The following is a 21,620-nucleotide window of genomic DNA, read 5'->3' on the forward strand; positions in this document are numbered from 1 at the left end:
TAAAACCTTATAGGCGGTTAAATAACAGTACGGATGGGTTAGTTGTTAAGTGGATGAGTATATTTAAGATTTAAGTGGAATGTTCAATGTAGCCATGTATTATTAGAGTCCAACTTTAATATTTCATCATTATAAATATATTGTACTAAAAAGAATACAATAATAATATTATTATCTTAAGATTGGCTACACTGCTGGGAGGCATATTCTGGCTTAATTTAGAATTCGAATGCCGCCTCCTTGACAAAGTATACCTTTTCATGGCCGCCTCTATCTTTATTCTTTTTCTTTAGTCTTTATTAATGCGTAATGGCAGTATGGCACCCTGTGGCCTGTACGTACTGGAGTGCTCCACAATTTCTAAATTTCTAATTCCATTGATCTATGCTAATACACTATACATATATTATGACATAGACATTCACACTAATGATCACTTACTACCACAGATAATATATACTAAATAATAATAATATATAGGTACTATAATAGTATAAATCTGTGCTTACTACCCAACATTTACACCACCCGCCCACCATCACATCGAAAATTGCTTTAATTGAACTCCTTAAAAATGGTCGGTATTGAATCCCCGTCATAGACGGATATTGGGGGGGGGGGGGGGCTTGGGGGGGGGGGGCTTAAGCCCCCCTGAATGTAACAAACCACACTAGATGTCAAAATAAATTGTGTATTTTAATATACCTATATATACTTGGTGCCTCTGCTAGAATAAAGTAGGAGTACTGAGTAGCCACTAGTTAGTAGGTTTAAGCGTTTAAAAATGTATGTTTAAATGCTAATGGATAAGACAAAAATGTTAAGCCCCCCACGGATGTGACCAAATATCCGCCTATGATCCCCGTAGTATTTTTGTTTTGTCATTTATAATCAATAATAGTATTAGCTATTTGATAATTGGTTGTAACACAGATTATATAAAAATGTAATACAACCTGTGGGTTGTATTATATCTAGAATTATTGTGGTGATCACGATGTATAGTTGCGGAATTTAATCTATTCGGTGGTTTTGAATTTGTGACGTTCCTGCATTGTACACGCCTCATAACCACAGCTGCAGCAAAGTCAACATGTAGAAAAGATAAGAGTGATAAGACACGAGTGATCGTTATTCGTTGGTGACCCTAGCAGTCCCGGAACTCGGAGTAGGACGTCGTGGTCCCGCCTTCCGCCAAAGCCGGCCGTCGAATTGATAACATGATATCATGGTTTATCGATCTATGGTTTATACCCGCTGATACTGTTTTAAAACCTTTGTTCGTTTTGGCATTTTGAGGTTATACCAATACCGCGGTGCTTCAATAAGTGGCCATGACTTTATTAAATAATTGTGGACAATAATATTTTGTGAACGCACTCCATGGTTTAACGTCCAACACTCTAACGTATTCTGTGTTTCTGCGGTAATTAAGCTTTTGCCGTTTACCGTTTAGTTTTGTGCCGAACGTTAAAATAGTCGTAGTGTATCACTTTTGCAAACACCTCGCACCCGCTTGTCAAGGACGATCGCCAACATGAGTGATGAAGAAGTTGTTCAAATTACCAGCCTTTTGGAGCGCACGATTTCCACCGACAAAGAAGAATTAAATCAAATACAGAAATTTTTGGAGCATGCAGCGCAAACGAATCTCCCAGGTTTTCTCAAAACATTATCTAATGTCTTACTTTATTCCGTCAACAACCCGGTCGCTCGCATCGCCGCCGGCCTTCAAATCAAAAACCACATTACATCGAAAGATGAAGCGGTTAAGGTTCAGATGAAACAGCGTTGGTTGTCTTTCACTGAGCAAGACCGTCTTTTTATTAAAGAAAACATATTCAAAGCACTCGGCACAGAAAGTAGGCCTAGTTCTGCTGCTCAGTGTGTTGCCAACGTCGCTATTATTGAGTTACCATTAAACCTTTGGCCCGGTCTTATTGCCTTGTTAGCAGCAAACGTCACTGATCCAAACTCGTCTGACGTTCTCAGAGAGTCTTCTCTAGAAACTATCGGTTATATATGTGCTGAGACTGACCGTGACGTATTAAAGGCTGAGTCCAACACTGTTCTGACGGCTATTGTTCATGGAATGACCCAACCAAATAGTCATGTTTGTTTGGCAGCCACTACTGCTCTTTATAATTCTTTGGAATTTACAAAAGGAAATTTCGAAAAGAAAAATGAACGCGATTACATTATGGAAGTTGTATGTAAAGCTACTCAATCAACTGAAACTCAAATTAAGGTCGCTGCACTTCAATGTCTGGTTAAAATTGTTTCTTTATATTATGAATACATGGAACTGTATATGACAACACTGTTTCCAATTACACTACATGCCATTAAATCAGAATTGGATGAAGAAGCACTACAGGGTATTGAATTTTGGTCTAGTATTGCTGAAGAAGAGGCTGAAATTGTATATGAAAGACAATGTCAAGAACAACCTAATGATAAAAAACTTATGTTGTACGCTGAAGGTGCATTGGAATTCATAATACCTGTTTTAATGGAAAAACTTACAAAACAAGAAGAAGGTGACGACGATGATGATTGGAATCCATGTAAATCAGCTGGCGTTTGTATAATGTTACTAGCTACTTGTTGTCAAAGCAATATTGTTCAACATGTAATTCCATTCATAAATAGTAATATCAGCAATCCAGATTGGCGTTTTAGAGATGCTTCAGTGATGACACTAGGATCAATTCTTGGTGGTCTAGACCAGAATGCGTTAAAAAGTCTATTAGAACCTAACATTCCTGTTCTTATACATTTGATGTACGATTCTAGCGTGGCAGTTCAAGATACATCTGCATGGACATTTGGCCGCATATTTGAGTTTGTACCAGATTTAATCATTAATTCTTCTTGTTTAAACGATGTACTTGGAGTATTTATTAAAGGTCTCAAATCTGAACCCCGTGTCGCCACAAACATTTGCTGGGCTTTTAGCAGTCTTGCACAAGCCACTGGAGAAGATATGAATGTCTTGACTCCATATTTTGATTACATTGTTCAAGGCTTACTTGAAACCACTGAAAGGGGTGATGGTATGAGATCAAATTTGAGGTCTGCTGCATACGAAGCTCTTATGGATATGATCAAGTGTGCACCTGCTGATTGTTATGAAACTGTTAAAAGTACAACATTAATCGTACTTAGTCGGTTGAACCAAATAATCAATTTACAATCCATGAATGAAGATTGTTTGGATATGCAAGGACTGTTATGTGCAACATTACAAAGTGTTATAAGAAAAATGAGTGGTGAAGATGTAGAAAAAATTGCCGATGCCATTATGAACGCTCTTTTAGTAATGTTGAGTACTAGCAAAGATAGTGGTTTACAAGAAGATGCATTAATGGCTATAAGTCCTCTGATAGAAAATATTGGAAAAGGATTCAATAAGTACATGGAATATTTCAAAACATACTTATTTATCGGTTTACAAAATAATATGGAATTCCAGGTATGTTTAGCTGCCATTGGTTTAGTAGGCGATTTGTCACGAGCTCTCCGTGAAGATTTAGCTCCGTATTGCGATCAAATTTTTTCTTTACTTTTTGAAACATTGAGCAACAATACTGTTAACCGGAACTTAAAACCACAAATTCTGTCATCATTTGGAGATATAGCTCTAGGCATTGGGTCAGAATTCAAGAAGTACCTAGATCATGTTTTGAATGCGTTGGTTCAAGTAGCACAACTTCAGTTAGACCCCAATGATGCAGAAATTGTCGATTACTTAAACGAACTTCGTGAAGGTGTATTGGCTGCTTATATTGGTATTGTACAAGGGCTGAAAGGTGAAGGATATACACCCAATCAGGATGTTTATTTATTGGAACAACACTTGCCATTCATGGTTCGATATATGATATCTATTTGCTCTGATCCTAATGCACATCCAGGAATATTGAAGAGTTGCTGTGGTCTTGTTGGAGACTTGTGCACAGCGTTTGGTGCTAAAGCATGTCCAGTTCTAGACAATGGAGAAGTGCACGAACTTCTATACAAAGGACGTCAATCCACTGATGTTACTGCCAAAAGCCTAGCTCGTTGGTCTGCGAAAGAACTTCAAAAAATCAAGACCTTTGCAATGTAAAATATATTATATGATTTTAAACGTGAGGCTCTATTGATCGTTTGTCTTCTCGTATGATTGTCTTTATTTAGTGCCTATGTAATTTTTACGGTATAAATGGAACCAAAACGTGTCTGTGATTTTGTATAACTGTATGAGTAAATGTGCTACTCTGTATTCGTATTCCTACTAGTGTACGGATTTTAAAGTTAAGTGAGAAATTTTTTTTTATTTATATTAGTATACATCGATTGAGCTCATTTACTCGGCTCGTATGACTGACTGATTATCAAATAATATTTGTTAAATATTTAACTTGTATATAATATTTGTTTATAATATGAAAAATCTTAAAGTTGTTTCCGAGTGTCCGTTTTGTTCCGAGTGCGTATTTTTGTATGAATGCAATATTATTTATTTATATATTAGGTATCTTGTATTTGTTTTTATTGCCTGTCCGCCTGTCATTGAGAATAGTGTTTAAACATTAATTAAATAGAATCTTTCATGAATAAAAAAAAAAATAAAGAGTTATTATTTATTACTGTAATTAAAAATGAAGTCTTAATAGTATTTTTTTCTCTAACATATTTAATTTATTAATTCAACGCTAATAATTTTAAATGTTTTAATTCAATTCCAATTTTTTTTCAATTTACAGTTTGGTCATTTGTTTATTTTATTATTGATAAACACCAATTGATTGTTTCATTTGGAATTAAATTGACTATAAATTATGTGTAACAATACATGAGAATATATATTATATTAAATTAATACAAAATGTACAAAATGTTTTTTTTTTTCAAAACTAATAGTACAAAATAAAATATAGACAACAGATTGTTTTTACTTAATCATCTAATAGAGATAAAAATGTATGAAAAAATTCTTTGTAATCCTTAATAATATGCACACGAAAAAAAAATATAATATATTATATTCAATATTGTCTTCAATTGTGCGTTTGTTTAATGGCTCATACTATATTATTATAATCGCTTTTGAAAGGAAATACAATTATAAATTAATTAATTTCAATCCCAGGTGTAGTGATATACCTTACAACCTTTAATTAAACATAGTTGTAGTCAGGGGCATATTAAATAATACTAAATAACTAAAATAATATTATAATATACTGCACTAACTGAATTATCATTTAACTAGCTACTATAAAATATATACCTCAGTATATCTTAAATTGTGGGTATGACATGGCAATCATAAATTGATTGGTGTTTGTGAAGGCGCTCCAGTATTGTTACACAAAGTAGATTTAATTTCTTCTGTGGTTCTAATACGTTATACAGTGGTGTAGCCAGGAATTTTGTATAGTGGGGGGCTAAGTCTCATAAAAAAATACAAATACAATATGTCTCATTTACACTTTATTTTTTTATTAATCTTGATAAAATTCTAAGGTTAATGGGACGGGGGCTATAGCCCCCTTAGCCCTCCCCCCACTGGTTACGCCACTGTGCTTATACGCATACATTAATCGCAATAATTAATTTAATATAATCGTTTATAAATATTAAATTATAACTATACGAATGAGGTATTTTTGAGGTCAGATTTCGAACCACAATAATAATGCGTCAAAACCACTCAGTTGCACTGCCAACTTTTTTCTCGCGGAAAATATTTCTATTTTTGAATAACGTATTAACGTGGTGGTCGAGTGATTCCGGATTCGATAAACTCGAACCTACGGAGTACCCGAGTACTTGATCTTGTCTCGGTTCACGAGCTATTAAGAATTAAGTAATAGGTAAGTAACAACTAATAAGAATTATTAATTAGGTATTAAAGTTATTTTTTTATTCAATTTTATTGTCCGGTCACTCGCAACAATAGACATAAGACGACAGACTAATGATCAATAATTATTGAATATTATTATTTTATTTAAATAGTTTCATCAACATTAGTTGGAACTCTATAGCGGCCCATCCACGATCAATATTATTGATGATATCTATAAAAACCTAAAAAAACTCGTCAATAAAATAATATATCGAAACGTCATGGTCAATATAATATAATATTGAACGTGTACGGGTCGCTTAATGTTAATGCACAGTTTAAATAATATGTCTAATGTCTATGATCGGCGTTCGCATAGTCGCATCCTTTAAGTAGGACGATCCTTGATCATTATCCTTTATTCCTTATATACTTGAGCCACTGCCACGACAGTACGACACGCCACTTACCATAGATAATATTATAGGAATATTATATTATTATCTATTTATCAGTCTGCAGAATACATGGCATATATGGCATGTCCATAGATATTAGATATTCCGTGATGATGTCTGATCCAAACTTTGGAATTTTGGATGCGACTGCAGCTCTGGGAAACTTTACTGTATACGCAAACTGCGAATGGTAAAATGTACGTTGGACACACTGATGTTTTGTTCCTATTGACTACGATGGATCAAGCGTTGATGGTTGGTGATAAATGATAACTTTTTGGGTGCTTGCTTATTAATTTTTCGTTAACACTTATTAAATATTAATTATTACTTGTTAGTTATTATTAACAAATGTCAAATACTAAATAGTACTATGGTCTATAGTTTATACTTTAAACTCTAAAGTGGATGATTGAGATTGATTATTATACTAATAGGTAGTTATACCTATACAATTCTTTTTTTTCTAAAATTAAAATTTCAAAATCGCAATTTATTTAAAAAATGTTTAAAAATTCTGTTGGTCTTCAAAATATTTTACTTTTTTAATATTCAATACAAATAATTATTACATATTTTATATAGGTTTTGATAATAATAATGTTTTAATATTAGGTATGATGTATATTATGATACAATCTGTTTAATTAATTTATCAAATAGGTACCTACTTTATACCTAGAAAATATTATTTAACTGATATTGAAAATAAAAGGTTATGTAATACAGTTAAAGTGATCATAGTAAGATTTTTGTGTTAGTATTTAATCTTTTGATTCATCAATTACCTAGATAGAATCAGTATAACTGCTGTTTCAAAAATGACGGAGGTCAACTATCGGTACATAGCGTTTGAAAATGATCATACGTATTTGAAAACTAGTAACCATAGAGATGAAAATATTCAATTATTGCAGTCCAGCATTTCTACGGTTGTTGAGTAAGTTTTAAAACTGATATATGCGTAACATAGAATTTGATAATTGTCAATTTAATTGAATAATGAAATCCACAAAACCATATCAGTTATTCAGAATGTAAATTAGGTTTTGTTCATATTCTTTAAACAAAATTTATTTTTATTAAATACAAATTACCTACTTATTATTTGTATTTATATATTTTTTAGACCCAAAAATAATGCAGCTGTATCATCAAAAACTCCATCAACTAGAAAACAACAAAATAAAGTTTGTACAAATAAAACCAAACAATTAAAGATTAATATGGATCTACAGAAATCAAGCGTATTTTTTTTGCATAATACTTTAAATTTTCCACTATCTACAGATTTTAAGATGTAAGTATTAATAACTTAAATATTATTATTTTCTACAAGCATTCAAATTGTTTTACTAATATATAGGTAATTATTTTTAGATCACAAAATACATTACCTATTCAAAAAATGAATACTGGTAGCACTTCAAGTATGAGGCCTATACAACCAAAACTAACTAATACTTCAAATATTGTTCCCGTTACACAAACACTATCAAATGCACTAGTTATTCCATCTCAAATTAATTTTTTAAAAACAAAATTACATAATAAGTGAGTAAATTGTAATATTATTTAAAATTTTAAATTGCTGATAATGATAAAAACGTATTTTTAAATTAGTTGCGTGTCTTAGGTGACCTTTAAAAAAAAAATTTTGATTAACCTTAAGAATTAATTTAGAATATTTATTTAGAATTCCACATTGATGTTTTGCCATATTTATTCAAAACAGTGGCGTGGACATGATTTCTGAGGGAGGGGGGATCTCAAAAAAATATAACGACAGCTAAATGGGAGGGGAAAATCCCCCACCCTCTAAAAACTTTTTACTTAGGTAGTAAAATATTTAACAATAAGAAACAATGAATATAATTTGAATTGATTCAAAATTCTCATCAAACACAATATTAAAGATTATCCAGTACAAAGCCAATGAGGGCCCCATGTCTCCCAATCTGACCCCACGTCGTCCCTCGAATACGCCACTGATTCAAAAATATATATTCATGCATTACCAGTGATGTAAATTAAAAGTTGTATTTATACAATTTGTTGGGGATATAATAATTACAGTTCAAACCGCAGGTTGTTAAAATGAGTATTTCTAATATCTGAGTTTTACAATAATTTGAATAGATAGACGAGCTTTAATGAATGTATAATTATAAAGTAAGCTAGAATGGGCAGGCCTCGTGGGTACAAAACAAAACAACAGTAAAAAAAAAAAATGCTCTAGAATACCTAAGACTGCATTAGAAAAGATTTTCTATATATCACAGGAGAAGATTATTGAAACCTTGACTGGATGGAGGTAGTAGAATATAGAGAAAAGTAAAAAAGGATAATATGTTGTATGGCAAGAAAATAATGGATTATAATAAAAACAATTCTTATGAACAAACCGACTTAATGAAAACCTGTTTAAACTTAAAATAATAAGAATTTATATGTTACAACAGTAATCCTGCAATATTTTAAATTATAGCCTATACTACCTGTTGTAATAAATAAATATTAAGCAAATGTCATATTGTGTATAGAATTAAGAATTATGAAGACAACTATTAACAAAAAAATATTTGTAATGAATTATTAAAATAATATTTCAATAGTCTATTTATTTATAAATTTATTTTCAGGACATCAAAGAATACACTTGTGAAACCCACATTGCCATTGATACCTCCGATGATAAAACCCTTTATTAAGCCTATTAAGTCAATAAAAAACAAAATTGTTTATGATTATAAAAACAATACATGCACAATTGAATTAGCTACTAATTTATGTCAGCGTTTATTGAGTGGAGAAAATATGTTCATGTGTAGGAAATGTGATAAAGTTTACTCAGAACATAAAGATTTGTTGGATCACTATATGATTCATGATAAATGTGAATCAAACCTAATAGTTCCAGAAAAAGATATAAGGTAATATTGAATAATATTCTATTAAATATTTAAACTAACAATATTTGTTATTTTCAGAGAGAACATACCAATCAATAATGTAAAGAAAGAAAATAGAAATGTTGATAAAAATATTATTAATAGTGATAAAAATATTGCAAAACAAACTATACCAGTTATTAAAACTACATTAAACTCTAAAAAAAATAAAGTTATTTTTCAAGGAGAGTGCATTATGTGTCATTCAGTATTTCCTGATCTTGGGGAACATATAAGAACTGTTCACCAAAATGACTTGATTAAGAATAAAGTTAATACTCACAGTTGTGCAAAGTGTGGAATGGAGTTTGATGTTAAACAACAACTACGAGCTCATGAGTTCTCTGCGCATAAAGCTGCTTGCACATATACTTGTGAATATTGTCTTAAATACTTCTTGTGTAAGGAAGACTTAGAAAAACATGTTGAATCACATTATAGTGACATTATGAAGTATTTATGTCCATATTGTGATGTTGGTTTTCCTGATTCAAATGGATTAAGAACTCATCTCATTAATCATATTGGTTACGATAGTCCTGAGTACTCAACTCCAGAAACACCAGTCTATCAAATTGAATATAGCCCTACAAGACCACCTGAACAATTTGATCAGTTATTTTCTGAATTAGATAATGTTTCGGAGGATGTTGATGAAGTCTATATAGAAGAAGTTGATGAAGATAATAATTTTCAAGTTAGTTTTGTAGAGGACGGTGAAGACAATGCATTATCACAAGTAAACTCGCTCATTGATGATGACCATACAATTGATACAGAGCTAAACAAGTAAGCATTATTTAAAAAAAACTTATTTAGCTATTAATTTGGAGTATATTGTTACATATTAATGATATCTACTTATTTTTTTGTTTTTTTAGTAAACCTTCAGAAGATAGCAACAAAGTTATTATCAATGACCACCAAACACCATTGTTGAATAAAAAGCGAATAAGTTATACAGTGTGTAGAATATGCTTTATTATCGTAAGTTATTCAAGAATTGGTAGGCATATGAAGAAAAAACACAATAATGCTGCCCCCTACCAATGTGAGATATGTCACGCTGAGTTTAATCGAAAGCACATTATGGATGACCATAGGAGAAAACATACAAATAACAAACCTCACAAGTAATAACATAAAAATTATTATAGTGTATCATAATGTTAAACACTTGAATATTTTAAATTATTGATAAAATATAATTTTTTAAACATGCTTCATAATATACAAATTTTTTTACCTGTAAACATTTTGATGAATCTGATAAGGATACATTATTTTAACAAACCATTGAATTTAACCAATATAATTAACACAATTTAATTTTTTTAGGTGCACAGAATGTTCTAAATGTTTTACCTACAAACACCACCTAAATCGGCACATGATGATAGTTCACAATTCTGGCACATTAGAAAAACTATTCAAATGTTCTGTATGTGACAAAGCATTTTCATTTAAGGAGTATTTGACACTACATGTGAAGTATGTTTATCTAATAAAATAGATTTAAATGTTACATGTCATGTTTAAAAAACAATATATTTAATGTGTGTTTGTATTGTTAAATTCAATAGTAGCCGCCATAAGGGTAAACATTATATGTGCCAAGTTTGTGGCAAAAGTTTTTCTACCAATGCTGCGTTGAATAAACACCAGTTGTGTCATACAGAAGAACGACCATTCATGTGTGAACATTGTGGACGGACTTTCAAATGTAAGACTCATTGTGACACCCACACAAAAAATATGCATCCTGGGGATCCAGAACTAACAACACCACCAGAAAAATTTGAATGTGAACTTTGTAAAAAACTATTTAGCACAAAAGTATACCGTGATATGCACCTTAAGCGACACAATGGCCAAGGTCATCAATGTGATATATGCTACAAACTGTTTGTTTCTAAAGCACATATGCAAAGGCATATTAAAATAATGCATCGAAATACATTGTGAATAGTTATTTACTATTGTTTAAATAATATTTTCTTTTTGTTCTATTTTTGTTTTGTGAATATTTGTATTACTTCCCAAACAAATTTATTAATTAAATTTTATTTGAATAAATAAATAAATAAATAGTTTTATTAATAATTATAAACGTTTATAACAAAGTAACTACTATACTAGTAGACTCTGTTCAGGGAGAGAACATGCCGATTCTGTGCATCCGCACTCAACACCCTGCTATCGAGATGGGTTCCACTATGACAGTGTGTTGTTTGGGGATACAATGTACAGCGGGAAAAATCATCTAGCAAGTTATATAAAACACAAAATAGTATGAATATAGGTTTGTGGTAAGGCAGTGTATACTATATGTTTGAGGGGGTTTGAGTGTTCAACCCTGCCGCCACCATTGATATTTTTTTACTATTTGTAATATTATATATTATATTCTGCATGATGCACAAAGATATATCTATTATATCTTTAATTGTGGCATAATGTAACCCTTCCGATTGAGAATATCTGTGTATGGCCACTTCTTTGTGGTATAAATTTCAACTTCAGTATCTTTTCCCAAAGGTAGGCAAGTTAGGTAATAAAAATAATCGACTGTGGCAAGTTAAGTTAATTCAATCAAATTGACTTCAGTTAAGTTAAAAGTTAACAAAAAAAAAATTGTAACTAGATAAATTTAAAGTTAAGATAAAAAAAAAATTAACTTGAGTTAAAAAAAAAATAATTTTTTTTCAAGTTACAATATTTTTAAGTAATAAACTGCTCTAGTATTTTGATATACACAGATATTTACCAAGTCGTTTAACACTGTAAAAAATAATATATAATTCGAAAATAAATAACCAAAATCGAAAAAGAGTCAACGAATCAGTATTGTCTAGTTTATTGCGTTTATTTACGCATGACACGAAAAGAAAATTAACTTAGCTGCATGACAATGTTAATTAACTATAAAAAGTTACAACAATATACATTTTAACTGAATAAGTTAATAAATTAAAAACAAAAATAATTAACTAGTTATAAGTTAAAAAGTTAAAAAAAATTAACTTTAACTTTTTAACAAGTTAATTTCCAACTTTGTCTTTTCCGGTGGGAAAGTGAATCTAGTTGGTACTTATGGGAAGTTAAAATTTAAAGTTCCCGGTAGATTTCAAAAACGATGAGAAAAACAACATAAAAATTAAGGAAAAACGGGAATTTTTAAGCAAAATCGGTTTTCGACAAAATCGATTTTGGTTTTTGGTGTAACTCTAAAAACAAATGACCACAAATATATGAAATTTTCACTGGTTGTTTATATTAGCGTTTTCTATACACGATATAATTTTCAAAATATTTTTATTTGTTTTAAACTCTTTATACAGACATTTTCAGTTTCCAATTTTTTTACTTTTTTTTCGATGAATTTCAATAAAATTATATTTGTTGGGTGAAAAAGCTTGAACATTCAATACAAGGCTCCTAATATATATCGTTACGATGACGTTTAAAAAATATTAAAAATCCAGTTACAATTTTTTTTTTATAAGCATTTGAAGTTCAAATCCTGACAAAGTACGTAAAAATAACGAAAATGCTCAAATTATTTTAAGTTTGAAATTCTTAAGAAATTATTTATTTAGTCATGCTATATACTATATTTAAGCCATGATGAAACTATATTTCCACCTATAATAAATTTAGGATAAAGCCCTATAATATAGTACAATTATCATATCTTATTAAATCGTGCAGCACTGCAGTCTTCAAATTGAGACTCATAAAAACATACTTGCGATCTACTATATGGCTAATGAACGCTAGATCTCAATATCGATTTCATTTTAAACGATATTGGTTTTTCTACAGTTATACAGTTTTGACGAGAGAAAATCGAGAAAAGTGTTGATTTAAAGCCATTTCTGTATTATTTGTTTTTATTATTAGTATATAGGTATTTTGTAACCTAACCTATTACATAATATTTCGTCATTATATGTAATTTTTTTTTTTCAAACTAGACGATAATAAATTATTTACAAGTTAAGCATAATATAATATAATTTTTCCGTATTTCTGTCCATAAACAACATTTTTTTCTGAGTATTATGAGTTGTTGTATGAAAAAGGCGCCAGTTGGCATTTTGGCCGGCCCTGATCGTGCTGTCTAGCGGCCCGCTGATGCGTTTTTCGTGGTTATGAACATAAAACATGTTCCATGTTATGAATTATGATAAAAGATTTTGTGATAATCAAGGTGATAAAACCATGTTGATTATATACAACGTGCGGGAAGCGTGAATTTTGTGAATTTTGTGAAACGGTGAAACGCGGTGGCCGTTAATTGTTGATAGGCAATAGCTCTATTGCTCTATAGTTGAGACGATGGACTCTTTTGACATATTCAAAAAGCTGTCCGTCGGCGCAAAATTCAAAAAACCAGAAAAGATTGCAATCAACCCCGAGGTAATCTATTGTTAAATTATAAATTACCATGTTAATATTATTAACTTGACTTGTTTCTTTGTATTTTCCATGTCAAAAAGGATGACAAATCCAGCGCGAAACAGATTAAAGTCAAAACGGTCGGCGATCGTGTTCCTGCAGCTCTTTCGACTTTTGACATGATGAAAGAAGCCTATTCTTTGAGTCCAGTGTTGATGGAAAATCTCAACAATTCTGGTTACACTGTGCCAACGCCTATTCAGACTCAGGCTATCCCAGTTATGTTGCAGGTGAGTCCCAAGTAACTAGAATCCGGAGGATTGTACGAACCCTACCCTATAAGTAGGTACATGAATTAATTTCTTGTTTTGTTAGAAAAGGCAAATATTTGCATGTGCCCCAACCGGCTCTGGAAAAACTGCCGCGTTCTTAGTACCTATCATTCATCATTTGAATAAACCATTAAATAAAGGATTCAGAGCCTTAATTGTGAGTCCAACAAGAGAGTTGGCAAAACAAACATTAAGGTATATACAAAAAAATTAGAAAATAATTGCAATTTGTGTAATTATTACCTAATGTTTTGATTTTTTTTTTGCTTTTCTACAGAGAATGTACAAGATTGTGTGAAGGAATTGGACTACGAGCACATACATTTACCAAAATTAATAAAGACAAAGAAAAATTTAACCCAAAATTAGCACAAAAATTCGGTAATAATGATTATATTGAATACTTACAGTTTCAAATATTTGTTGGTATTTTGTATGCAGTGTAGTGTGTACCACATGTTTTTATATTTAATTAAAATATCAATAAATATTAAATAAATAAATGTAGAAATAATAATATGCCCATTTAATAAAAATAAAAAATATAGGTATATAGATTTAAATTTAGCATAAATGCAGTTAAGCTCTCAAAGTGATTTTTTGGAATTTATTTTTTTCAAAATGTGTGTTTTTGCATGCGTAATTTGATAGTACTTTCAAAAAAGTTGATCAAACTTTGTTTCAAAATTTTGGTAAGAAAATTTAAAGTGCTAAATTTTTTCCAGAAATAATGTTTTTGAGTTTAAAATAACAACAATTTATATTTTTTGAAATTTTTTTTTTGAAAATGTTAGTATTTATATTATGTTTAACATTTTAGTGAAATCAGAATTTACATATTGTACTTACTTTTTATGTTATTGTTAATAAACAACTTAAAACTTAGTTATAAAGTTATTTCAAACATTTGCATATTAAAGTAACTGAAAATTGATCAATTTCAGCATGTCCCCAGCTCTTCTTTTTTTTTTAAATTACTTTTTTTAAAAACAAGTCCAAAACATCTATTTTGAGAATAATTTTTCTGTGCTTAATAAATCCAATGTTAATATCTCACAATTTTTATAATTAAAATCAAATCATTTTATCTAGCACATAATCATGGTAAACAAATATTAAATGGCAGTTTTATACCAGTTCTGCATACCTTAGTTAGTGTTATGAAAAGCTAAACATATTTACTACTGCTAATAAATAATATTTACATTTTTTTTATGATATGTATTATAGATATCCTTATAGCAACACCTAATCGACTTGTGTTTCTACTGCAACAAGAACCACCAGCTGTTGAACTTAACAAGTAATGTTGATTGTAAATTTGTTGTTATGTAAAATTAAAAATAAATATTTTAATATTATGATATTTTACGTAATAGCATTGAGTGGTTAATAATAGACGAATCTGACAAATTGTTTGAGACTGGAGTTCGAGGTTTTAGAGACCAATTAGCAATAATTTATAAAGCTTGTGGTCCAAATGCTAAACGCGCCATGTTTAGTGCTACATATACAGTAGAAGTGGCAAAATGGTCTAAGAAAAATCTTGATGGTCTTATTGCAGTAACAGTTGGTAATAGGTATGTTGTTGTTATTCAACCATTTAAATTTATATGATTAATATATTTCAGCAGTGGAATTACGACTGTAGTTTTTGAGTCAAGTTTAAAGTTGTGGGTGATCCAAAGTTAAATATAAAACACTTCTATGCTATGATAACAGTTGTTATTTTTCTTCTTTGAGAAGCAATTCAAATTTAAGAGTGATTTAATAATGGTATCAACCAATTTTCAAATTACTATACATTTTCAGATTACCTTTCTCATCTATATAGTAGGCCTGAATATTGTCATAAAGGATGACATCCAATCGTGCATGGCTGATGCCTATACAAATTATACCTTATACATATCTTATGTGGATCTGTAGTTTTCAATGTATCAATATTTTATAGTTAGTGCTTAATCATTTACCCATATCACCAACAGAAAATAACTTGGCCACAACCCTAATATGAGCATGAGTAATGTTGGTTTTAAAATATTATTTTGGAAATTTCATTACAATCAAATTACATTAGTGTTCTAATATTAATTGAACTATCCAAAGAATACCATAGTACCTACCCAAGAAAATAATAAATAAAATTCAAAAACAATAATTTCCCTATGATCAATTATATATTTATTGGAATCTTTGGAATTTTATATAATTAAAAATTTTAAATATTATGATTTATTATTATTGGCTTAAAATTAAAATATATACTGATCATTAATACTTTAGTGTCTTCACTGTTGTATAAATGTAAATTTTCCTTATCATAATAATTTGTGATTCATCTATATTATAGAGTATGCATTTATTGTTTATTGTTATTGTACAGGAACACTACAACCACAACAGTCGAACAGGATCTGGTATTTGTTGGCAACGAAGAAGGAAAATTAATTGCGATGAGAGATTTAGTGAAAAAAGTAAATACCATAACTTATAAGTTACAAAAAACATATCAATATTCTTTATGTTTTATATATATTTAAATTACGTTTCAGGGTCTATCACCTCCAGTTTTGATATTTTTACAATCTAAAGAGCGTGCAAAAGAACTTTTTAGTGAACTAATTTATGATGGAATTAATGTAGATGCTATACACGCTGATAGAACTCAACAACAAGTGAGTTATAATAATGAAAAATAGATATATATATTTTGAACAAAAAACAACTTATTTTCAGAGAGACAATACAGTTAAGGCCTTCCGAGAAGGAAAAATATGGGTTTTAATTTGTACAGAACTTATGGGCCGAGGTATCGATTTTAAAGGTGTAAATTTGGTAATAAATTATGACTTTCCATCTTCAGCCATCTCATATATTCATAGAATTGGTAGGACAGGACGAGCAGGACGTTCTGGTAAGGCTGTTACATTTTTTACAAATGACGACAAACCAATGTTAAGAAGGTAAATTTGTTTATTTTTATGTAAATGAGTCAGCTTACTATATAAATAAATTGTTTTTGCTACAGCATTGCCACGGTAATGAGGGATTCAGGATGTCCAGTACCAGACTATATGTTAGAAATGAAACGATTGCATAAGAACACCAGAAGAAAATTAGAAAAACAGTCTATTGATAGAAATGAAATTAGAGCAAAACCACATAGATATCATAAGTAACTAAAAATTGATAAACTATAAAATTACAAAATAATATTTTCTCATGCCAATGGCGGATATAAGGGTTCAATTAATAAAGTCAGAAAATCAATGAAAGGCACCACGTACAAAATGTATCAGTAATATACTAATCTACGAAATTGTTTTTATTACCCTAACTAAACAATGGTAAATTATATTTCAGTTCGCAATATGAAATGTATTTTTTTTTTTTGTAAAAATTAAAAAAACAATAACTATAATATAGGTGGGCCCCAGTAAACATTTTAGGATAGTGGCTTTGTTGGAATTTTCCAACTAAATGACCGTTAAATCCGTCACTGTACAAGGGAATTTTTTTCGGGATATAACAATCTACTTTAACTGTGTCATATTGACTTTTATTTTTACCCACTAATAGACCACACTTCTGCCACTGTCATAGGCGTGTCTCAGGTATGGCCAGGAATAATTTCAGAAAAATGAAAACATATACAATACATAAATCATTTTTTTTAATTTTTGATCCAATTAAAATTTGAATACATTGAATACAGTTAAAATTTCTTTAAACTATTTTTAAAAATTAAATACACTTTTATATAACTTTTATAACTTTAATTAATTCTTCAATAATATCGTCGTAGTTTAGGTTGTTGGTCATTTGATGTTTAATAAATAAAAACATTAATGATCAATGAATTAAGTTTTTTTGAGTCATTGTACTACAAAGTTTTGATTTAACCATCGTTTAATTTGTTACGAAATTATAAAAATGGAAACAATCCATTCAACTATTAAAGCATTAACTACCGACGACAAGTGTTTTCATTTATTCAAAGTTTTTTATGTATTGTATTGTCAGTGGTACTCCTCATGGATACCCAATTGGGGTAGGGTATCCCAAAGGTACTGGTCATATTGGTCATATCCGTAAACATGCCTATGGCCACAGTACACCACAATTGCACAGCAAATTAGTAACACAAATTCGTATTTATCCTTTTTAACCTGATAAAATCATAACATGATTGTGCACCACATTATACTATACATTACTTTAATATATAAAAAATATACAATTTCAAAATTGGTCACATGCATAATACATTCACTATTTACTTAAAAATGTATGATTAGTTCATAAATTCACTTTCCAATCGTAGGCTTAGGGCTGATAACAAATTACCATGGTTGATTTGGTTAATAATTGTTGTTCAGATGTTTTTTTTTTTTTTATAGTAATTTGTGTTGAACTTAATATTATTATTTAATATTCATAATAAAAAAATTATGTAAATTAAAAAACAAATAATTTCAAATCAAGTCATCTCAATATCATGTTATGGTTTTATTAATACTCATTTAGTGTGCAATTGTGCTTTACCGCTTTCTCCAGGTGGCTCATTACAAATATTCTAGTTATATTGTTGTATTGAAACACTTGAATTTAATTAAATCTTAAATATTTATAAGAATTCTGGTTTTAACTTAATCATGTAATAACTATATAATAAACAAATCATGAAACATTTTTGTTTTTAGACCTAGTGCAGATATAAAAGTTCCAGCATCATCTAAATCAAAGAAAGAATCAAATGATAAAAGTAAAAAAGTCAAAGTAAAAAAAAATTTAGTGTCAATTATTCATGTTGATCAGACTTCTAAAGTAGATAAGAAACGAAAATTAAATGTTTCCAAAGAACGTAAAGTTGTAAAGAAAACTAAAAAGTCATCTGTGTAAACAATTTTATATATTTTTTAATAAAAAACCAAACATTTTATTGTTATGCCATGGTTCATTTATTACCTGTGAATTATTAGTCAAAGATTATATTTTCAATCAATCCATTACTTTTATTTAGTGAATGTTGATATGATTTTAAAACACATTACAACATTTTTTATGCAGTTCAAAAATTTGGGCCGTATTCTAAAAATTTGAATTGTCTGTAAAAGTTCAGTATATCTTTTAGAAAATTAAACTCTGTATGATTATAATATCTCAAAGTTTAGGCAGAATGGTATTAATTGTCCATACCAAAAATGAAATGTGTTTTTTTAATCAGATTAGGTTTTCTAATATTGTGTGTAGACTATATGACCAACAATGTGAGTAATATTACTTTGGAGGTATACCAGAAAAGTTGTTTAAGCACAAAATTCAATTTTAATGTTTTTAGTATTGACCAAAAAAATATTTTTTCAGAATTGAAAATAATACTATAGGTACCTATGCTAAACAATTGTATTTATTTAAATTTTATTTTATTAGCAATCAATTGTTTGAATAAATGTTTTTAAAAATGCGCATAGTTTATAATATTATATTTAACTATTTAAGTATTTAAAATTAAATAGTATTTGTATAAAATATTATCTTATACTAGTTGTTACTAAGTGTTCAAAGCTTTCATTTCAGAAAATCCAAAACTTGAGTTTTCACTTATAATACTCAAATAATCTCATATCTCATAAAGTAGTTGGGGGGTACGCCCTCCAGTCACCTATATTTTCGCATATGCCCCCCATCGTGAAACATTTCTGGATCCGCCAATAAATAAATGTTATAGTAAAAACATAGGTATTTTGAATTATTTAAAATATCACAACACCATTCTGCGTAACTTTTAAGCATCTTGGAGAATTTCAAGAATACTATTAGGTATTTGTTTTAAACGAAATGTGTAATAAAAATTTGATGATTATTCTCGGAATTATGGGTAAGTTTCATTATTTCTCAGAGCTAATTTTATTTTTTTTATAAAGTATTAAAATACCTACGGATTTTTTTATGAAGCGTGTAACAATGATTTAAATGTTAAACTACTTTGGTACACATCCATATTCACACAAATATTCTCTTAATTATTTCAAATAAAAAACATAATTTTAAATTATGTGTAATGAATAGTCTTAAACATTTAAAAATAGGTATTGTAAAGTGAAAGTTAAATAATGTGTAAATGAATATGATGTATAGAATTGGATAGGTAGGTAGGTACCTAATTATTTTGTTGTTAAAAATCGACAAATTTGTGCATTGATTATTTCAGATCTTGTCCACTGATGACCGATCTACTGCAAATAAGCAATAATACGAATATAATAACGTTTGATAAAATATAGTAGAAACAAATCTTTAAATTAAATAATATCAGGGGTCATCTCGTGCCACAAAACTACAAAATTATAAGTAAGTAAAAATTAAGAAATGATTATATAATTATTATTATTAGATATGCAATAAGTTCTTCGTTATATAATTTCCATCATTTTTTTAACAACATATTTTAACTGACCCTGTTTTGATGTTTGTACCTACTGCAGTGTACCTACTAATAATACTACTGTAGGTAGGTAGGTATATTATTTCTATAAATTAAAATTAACGAGATACCTACCTACCTATAATATTATAAGAGTTTATTAACGGCGATCGTAATAAAACAATCACGAGACAAGATCACGAATTATTATTATTATTATTATTATTAATATTAATAGAATGGAATAATATAATATAATATGAAAGTAATGAAGAACGAAATTGTATTCGCATTTTTATACGATGTTGTGTTATAGAAATTATATTATTATGTTCTGGCCTAAATTATTAATATACGGTGTTATTGAATTTGATGATGGTATATAGGCGTATTATAGCTGCAGTTCTCCACATTAATAAATTAAGTTAATATAAAATTTTAAGTAAAAAATTTTAATTATATTTTATGCACGAAAAAAATTAAATAAATAGAAAGTACCGAATTGCAATATAATTAGGTACCTATGTATATCTTATTCTCTTAATAATATATATATACCGATGATTACCTACCTGCCTACGGATCGAAACGGATATTTAAAGTACCTAAATGTTATGGTATTATACCTATGCAGTGACGTAGCCAGGGGGTATTTCGGGTGTTGTAACTTATCAGCCCTTTTAATTAAAAAATATATATTTATTTAATATTGCAGTATGCTTCAGATAAAATATATGTTGACATATGGTTCTAACTTCTATTTCATATTTAATACTATTTAGATAGGTACCACCCATACCTAAATATTTATTATGAAGATTTATAACCCATTGGGACAAGTATTAGGTACAATATGTGTAAATAACGATTTACTATCAATGTTCTGCGTATGGTTTTATTTTAATTGTTTACCTACTGAAATAGGGGACAACATTTTTTTAAAATTCATATTAAGTATATAATATAATAATGGTGAATTTGAGAATAACAAAAATTGTTCAAAAAAGGGGGGCTAAAGCTCCTTAGCTCCCTGGGTGCGCACCAGATTGACCCTCTCCGTCAAAGGGCTGGACACGTCTATGTCCTCAGTACGATATAAAGTATAATAACTCTGAATGCTGAAACTTAGTGGAGTTTTTATTTTATTTCTTATATGGACATAATTATACCTATACATTATCATTTATCATTAAAAAAATAACTATTGAT

At 29.3% G+C, this 21,620-nt stretch overlaps 3 protein-coding genes across 5 annotated transcripts; all 3 read left to right on the plus strand.

Annotated features, from left to right (window-relative positions):
• The first annotated feature begins 1,323 nt into the window (after nt 1–1,323).
• Nucleotides 1,324–4,618, plus strand: LOC132943192 (importin subunit beta). Its single transcript, XM_061012057.1, has one exon. The coding sequence runs from the start codon at nt 1,538–1,540 to the stop codon at nt 4,109–4,111; it is 2,574 nt and encodes an 857-aa protein (XP_060868040.1). The 5' UTR covers nt 1,324–1,537; the 3' UTR covers nt 4,112–4,618.
• A 1,794-nt stretch (nt 4,619–6,412) lies between these two features.
• LOC132943693 (zinc finger protein 26-like) lies at nt 6,413–11,318 on the plus strand. 3 transcript variants are annotated; one of them, XM_061012744.1, is made up of 9 exons: nt 6,413–6,552; nt 7,090–7,237; nt 7,427–7,597; nt 7,678–7,851; nt 8,940–9,230; nt 9,288–10,037; nt 10,130–10,381; nt 10,587–10,739; nt 10,832–11,318. In XM_061012744.1, exons 2-9 carry the CDS (start codon nt 7,119–7,121, stop codon nt 11,211–11,213), a joined length of 2,292 nt encoding a protein of 763 aa, XP_060868727.1. In that variant the 5' UTR covers nt 6,413–6,552; nt 7,090–7,118; the 3' UTR covers nt 11,214–11,318. The 3 variants fall into 3 exon arrangements, with proteins under 3 accessions (XP_060868727.1, XP_060868726.1, XP_060868728.1); XM_061012743.1 differs by lacking the exon at nt 6,413–6,552 and adding an exon at nt 6,575–6,734; XM_061012745.1 differs by lacking the exon at nt 6,413–6,552 and adding an exon at nt 6,898–6,912.
• Nucleotides 11,319–13,469: 2,151 nt separating this feature from the next.
• LOC132942784 (probable ATP-dependent RNA helicase DDX52) lies at nt 13,470–18,932 on the plus strand. The gene is made up of 11 exons (XM_061011421.1): nt 13,470–13,670; nt 13,751–13,939; nt 14,025–14,176; nt 14,259–14,362; nt 15,212–15,284; nt 15,361–15,561; nt 16,368–16,458; nt 16,537–16,659; nt 16,721–16,947; nt 17,013–17,159; nt 18,688–18,932. Exons 1-11 carry the CDS (start codon nt 13,590–13,592, stop codon nt 18,884–18,886), a joined length of 1,587 nt encoding a protein of 528 aa, XP_060867404.1. The 5' UTR covers nt 13,470–13,589; the 3' UTR covers nt 18,887–18,932.
• Nucleotides 18,933–21,620: the final 2,688 nt, after the last annotated feature.

This window comes from Metopolophium dirhodum, chromosome 4, assembly GCF_019925205.1.
Source record: "Metopolophium dirhodum isolate CAU chromosome 4, ASM1992520v1, whole genome shotgun sequence".
Lineage (NCBI taxonomy): Eukaryota > Metazoa > Arthropoda > Insecta > Hemiptera > Aphididae > Metopolophium > Metopolophium dirhodum.

Excerpts from the sequence above, each read along its gene's own strand:
- LOC132943192 (XM_061012057.1), top strand. The coding sequence starts at position 1,538 with ATGAGTGATGAAGAAGTTGTTCAAATTACCAGCCTTTTGGAGCGCACG.
- LOC132943693 (XM_061012744.1), top strand. The coding sequence starts at position 7,119 with ATGACGGAGGTCAACTATCGGTACATAGCGTTTGAAAATGATCATACG. Across the intron at positions 7,238-7,426 it reads AGCATTTCTACGGTTGTTGA|ACCCAAAAATAATGCAGCTG; the intron begins GTAAGTTTTAAA and ends TATATTTTTTAG. Across the intron at positions 10,740-10,831 it reads TATTTGACACTACATGTGAA|TAGCCGCCATAAGGGTAAAC; the intron begins GTATGTTTATCT and ends TAAATTCAATAG.
- LOC132942784 (XM_061011421.1), top strand. The coding sequence starts at position 13,590 with ATGGACTCTTTTGACATATTCAAAAAGCTGTCCGTCGGCGCAAAATTC. Across the intron at positions 13,940-14,024 it reads CTATCCCAGTTATGTTGCAG|AAAAGGCAAATATTTGCATG; the intron begins GTGAGTCCCAAG and ends TTGTTTTGTTAG. Across the intron at positions 15,285-15,360 it reads CCAGCTGTTGAACTTAACAA|CATTGAGTGGTTAATAATAG; the intron begins GTAATGTTGATT and ends TTTACGTAATAG.